Below are 5,024 nucleotides of genomic sequence, written 5' to 3'. Positions count from 1 at the left end.
TAAGCCTTAGAGAGCTACTCTTTTGAGATCTAAGAAGTTTTATGCCTTATACTTTTTCAAGCATCTACCGAAGATTATTCTTATTCCATAAGTACTGGTGGAACTAAGTTGCAGTCCAAGCTTTAGATATCAAGCGTACTTAAGACAAAGCATGAACTGGTGGTTCATGTTGGAGCAGATCCCTATCAAAGAATTCTAAGGGTTTTAGTGCTATGTTTGATAATTATAATTAAGTTTATTATGAATTAAATATTATTAACTATAAACTTTTATTTGATAGTGGATTGCTCTTTTTGGGATTGGCCCTCTAGGTTTTTTAGCTTGAAACTGGTTTATTTCATTAATTTTCCTGAGTCATCATATAATTTTCTTATTTACTTTTCTATTGCATGATATGTTTAATGTATGTTTAACCTAAGGTTTGCATAATTGACTTAAGTAGCAACTTGGCAATAAAATCAGGCTAAACATTGTTTGTTCAAGGATCTAAAAACTAATAATAAAAATTATAAAATAAAATTTGTAGTAGTTCTAACTTTGAACATCACTCTAATGATTAATGTGAGTCATGAAATAGATGAATATCAAATATGGAAAGAATGTTTTCCCCCAATAAGAGAAAGAGGTTGTAACATTTTGAATACAAACTCTCTGTACCACTTTTTGTATTTTATTTTATGTTCCACCAATCATAACTTGTTATGTCTTTTTTTATTACTTTTTTCATAAAATAATCAAAGTTTAAAATGAAAAAAATAAATAAATAAAAAAATCCCTACTAATAGGATTTATATTGGTGAGCTTCCTATTATTAATAGGGTGCACATAAACTTGCCATAATTAACTAAATTTCGATGGGACAAATTCCACAAGCAGCTTTGTACTAAGCACTAACAACCAACAAATTTACATCTAATATACCTAACAAAGAAAAAATGCAATTGGAAGAATCTACATAATTCTATGCTCGCTCAAATAATCGGTCAAGGGTTACCAAGGATTAAAAAGGGACGAGAAAACTGCTTCTGATTCCATCTGGACATATAGCGATATAAAGTAAGAAAATGGGGGTGTTTATGGTTGTATTAAACCCCTGGACAGGGTGCCGTGCGCCATACATATTCGTAAGCATCGCGTGTGAGAGTCACCTCATTGCTGAGAACACCCCTCACCAACGAAAGGCCGTTGGCAGGACTCGAACCCAAGCCTGACAAGCAGGGAAGCGAAATCCTGACCAACTCAGCCAACCCCCCCCGTTGGCATAAAAACTCTTTAAATCATAGCAAAGCACAACATTACATAAATATCAACAAGAGCACATGCATGCAATACAACTAGCATAAAAGAGTGATCGGGGAAGGTATCTCATACATTGTCTCCCACTCACACTCTTACGCACTAATGTTTGAGTAAGAGCAACTTACCAATCATAGAAAGTCTGCTCAACATATGTCTAATAAGTCCAAGATGCCACACCATAAACAAACATAGTTAACACAATGAAAATACAGAGACAGAATATCAGCCCCTAAGAGAAGGAAAAGACAAATTTTGATGGTTAACCAATGTTATTCCCTTTGTTAGGCAACTTTCCAACAAGAGAGAGCAGAGAGTATTCTCCCCTTCCATCCTTGTACCAACCACTGGCTATCTTCATCCACCAAGAAATCCTTGTGGTAACATAACCTCACTTGGTCCTTCATTTTGTTGAAAATCTTCTGGTTCAATGGAAGTTGCCTCAACCCAGCCCTCATATTTCTTAGCTGCCACTGCTTATACACCTCTGGCCTTTCAACCCTCTCTGCCCCTTCACATGCTATTACATTTAAAACCTCCTTTCCATATATTTCTTGCTCAAACACCATCCTTTCCTGGTCTTCACGGGATGCATTGGCATCAAACATATCAAACGCTGCAGAGTAGTTGTACAGTGCCTCCCGGAACCTTGAAGTGAAAAATGGTGAATTATAGGCCCCATTAACAACCCCATGGATAAATAAATCAGGGTTAATCCTCTTAATCAAATTCAAAACAGTGTCTCGAGGACTACTTACCACCACTTTCTCATCAAATAAGTACCTAAACCGGTATAAAGAGTTCACAACTATTACCTCATCTTTGTTAATCTTGAGGTCATCGACTTGGATAGTTTCCCATTTCTGTGCTATGGCATTGTACTCAAAAGGGACTTTAAATCTCTCACAATAAATTGCTAAGCGCCGGCCTGTTTCTTCGACCATTGATGCTGGCTGGAATCCAGGTTGAGGAATGTCTATTCCTGTTATGCGTAGCAAAGGAGGTCCGCCGGGTCTTTTTGAGAGGCGCTGGATTAGGCCAGGCCATTGAAAACCATTCAGAATACCAAAATGAATGATGTGAAGCCTAGTAGATTTCTCTGCACGGTCCATGATCATTTGTGATGTAAAGAAATTTATGATCTTCATGAAAGGGCAGGCTGAAAGAAACAAGCTGTGAGCTTTTAACATATGAATAGATGATGTTTTCTTTGCAGCCAGTGCTGCATATAGCTCACTTCCAGTGCCAGCCAAGCGTGCCTTAAGCGCATTAGCAAAGCAATGGGCCAGCCTTTGAGACCCATCGCCAAAAGGAGAAGCGTGCAGCCTAATCTGCAGTAGCACCTCATTTGCACCCTTGAGATCGTTGTTTCCCACTGCTTCTGCACAGTGCATAAGGAGAGTCCTGAGATCAACCAAATCCTTTTTATTAACCCGTTCTGTCCGGCGTGTTGCTTTGCAATTGGAGCCTTTTCCTCGTCCAATTTGTGAGGCTTGAGGATTGGACACTGCAGACTCATCTTCAGAATTGAATAGCAACACTTCATCAAACATTTCTGATGGCTCATCATGTACTTCATTATATACCGCCAAATGCTTATTTCGCTCTCGTGGCCCACACTCAAGTTGATAACTTCTGTGATTTTTTTTCAATTCAATCAGTCTACTAGCTGAATGATCCCTCTTACCATGTGGAAGCAATCCCCAAGTTTTGCTATCACTAACCGAACCAGGAACTAGAGGTGTATATGGTGGAGGGTCCACTAGGCCTTGGCCACGAGCAGTGTTGGCAAAGTTGCTTGGAGGGCTGAACGATGGCAAACTGAAGCTTGAGCTGGACAGGTAGGTGTACTCAACCGGTGGAGCTAGAACACAACAGGATTTTTTCTGACAAAAATCACAAACCAAGCTGGATTTACCAGCGTTGTTAGCACTGACAATATTTTTACAACCATAACAATTGCAAAAGCTAGGAGTTTGGGTGATTGAGGATGGATATTTCTCACCAAGTACATCATATAAGGATTTTTCAGAAGCTTGAAGAGCAGAAACAGAGAACATGCAGGCTCCATTCTCTAAGCCTTCCGTCATAAGAATCTGGCCTATGTAGTTCAGAACAGCATCAGCGGAATTGCTTTCTTCTGAAGAATAGCACCCTTCAGTCGAAGCCATGTGTGAAAGGTGAACTAAATGTAATAGGACCTGGTTCAGTTGGAACAAAAAGAAAGGATTTATGAAATTATTATATAGAAGGGAATACGGTATCTTCTAGAATAAAGAAATTTGCAAAATTTAGATTCTGATAGCAGACGGACAAAGATATTAGTCTCACACTTAAAAAGACGCAAGACTGTGTTTGAATAGGTATATTTACTTGTAGAAATGCCATGAAATACAAATTAAGATCTAAGAAAGAAAAACCAGAACCAATTGTAGAAGACAAAGTTATGCAATGCTTTTATTTTTTTCTTTTTTTTTTAGGAAAGTTATGTAAATTAATGTAGAGCGCATTATTCCTTGCCTTAATGGATGTTTCTATGACTCAAGATCCTATAAGTGCAATGGTTGTACTGGATCAAAAGGTGAAAGTGTGAGGAAAAACCATCTCTATTGAACCAAGTGGTTCTACAAATATATTCTATTATAGTAGACAAACATGGTAACTTCTTTAAATTATAGCTAGACCTTTTTGAAAACCATAAATATGATAAATGCATCGCTTAAAAAATAAATAGCATAACAAAACCACCAACAACTTGAAGAAAATGGATATTGTGTAATAACATGCATAACATAATTAGACTGCTCTTTTTTCTTTATCATTTTTTTATCTTAATTCCTCAGACTGACAGTCTCAACTCAGAAACTTAACTAATGTCGAATATGAGGCCGAGCAAGAATACAACAATTTTTTTTTTTTTTAAGAACATAATAGAAATTGTACTCTAACCTAATCTATATATATATATATATATATATATATATATATATGTGTGTGTGGAGCTAAGTAAATCTTAGTTGGTACACTCCACACCTGCTAGTATTTATACCTATAGAATAATCATCACGTCAAAAGTAGCCGGTGGTGTAGCAAGAATACATCAACTTAAATAACAATAAAACTAATGAATTTGCTAAATATTGTCTGAGTAATAGAGTGAAAGCCTGTACCTCAGAGAAACCTAGCAGGTGGACAATTTACTAAGGCTATAGTAGGAGCAAGGCACTTCTTTAATAGCAATCAATTCGCCCACCAAAATTTACTGCTACAGCGCGTCGTTTTCAGCTGTACACAACAGTAAAGTAGTCGTTCGTGTCTGATATTTGCAGGATAGAAAAAGTCAGAACATGAACATTAGGTTAATACTTAGAATATCTCAAAAGCCATTTTCCATGTGAGAATCAACCCCACGTTCCAAATACATGAAATGATGAGCAGATTATATTGACATTTCACTTTGCTCCTTCCTCATGAAACAAGATTTGATATGCTACACTGTGAGAGATGTGAATCCTTTTTCACCCGAGTATCTAGATGGTTTTCTGTATTTTCATCCTTTTTCACCCGTTTGTTTAACAGAAAGTTATCATAGTCATGATAACTGTTGTATCTCAAGTCAATAAATATAAAATTAGCTTCGTGCGTGAGATAAAAAAAAATTTTAGTAGTCCTATTTTGTAGCAAAAAAAATATGTTTTTATTTTATACATATAATTTTTATTTTGAAA

General features: G+C 36.6%; 1 protein-coding gene across 1 annotated transcript; it reads right to left on the bottom strand.

Moving 5' to 3' along the window:
- Window positions 1-1,476: 1,476 nt before the first annotated feature.
- LOC142608466 (scarecrow-like protein 14) lies at window positions 1,477-3,467 on the bottom strand. Its single transcript, XM_075780245.1, has one exon. The coding sequence runs from the start codon at window positions 3,465-3,467 to the stop codon at window positions 1,581-1,583; it is 1,887 nt and encodes a 628-aa protein (XP_075636360.1). The 3' UTR covers window positions 1,477-1,580.
- Window positions 3,468-5,024: the final 1,557 nt, after the last annotated feature.

Source organism: Castanea sativa, chromosome 8 (assembly GCF_040712315.1).
Source record: "Castanea sativa cultivar Marrone di Chiusa Pesio chromosome 8, ASM4071231v1".
Taxonomy (NCBI): Eukaryota; Viridiplantae; Streptophyta; class Magnoliopsida; order Fagales; family Fagaceae; genus Castanea; species Castanea sativa.
Note: the sequence above shows the minus strand (reverse complement) of the source record. Positions and strands in the feature narration are given on the sequence as shown.

What these genes read in the sequence shown, in the direction of transcription:
- LOC142608466 (XM_075780245.1), bottom strand. Translation starts at nt 3,467, where the DNA reads ATGGCTTCGACTGAAGGGTGCTATTCTTCAGAAGAAAGCAATTCCGCT.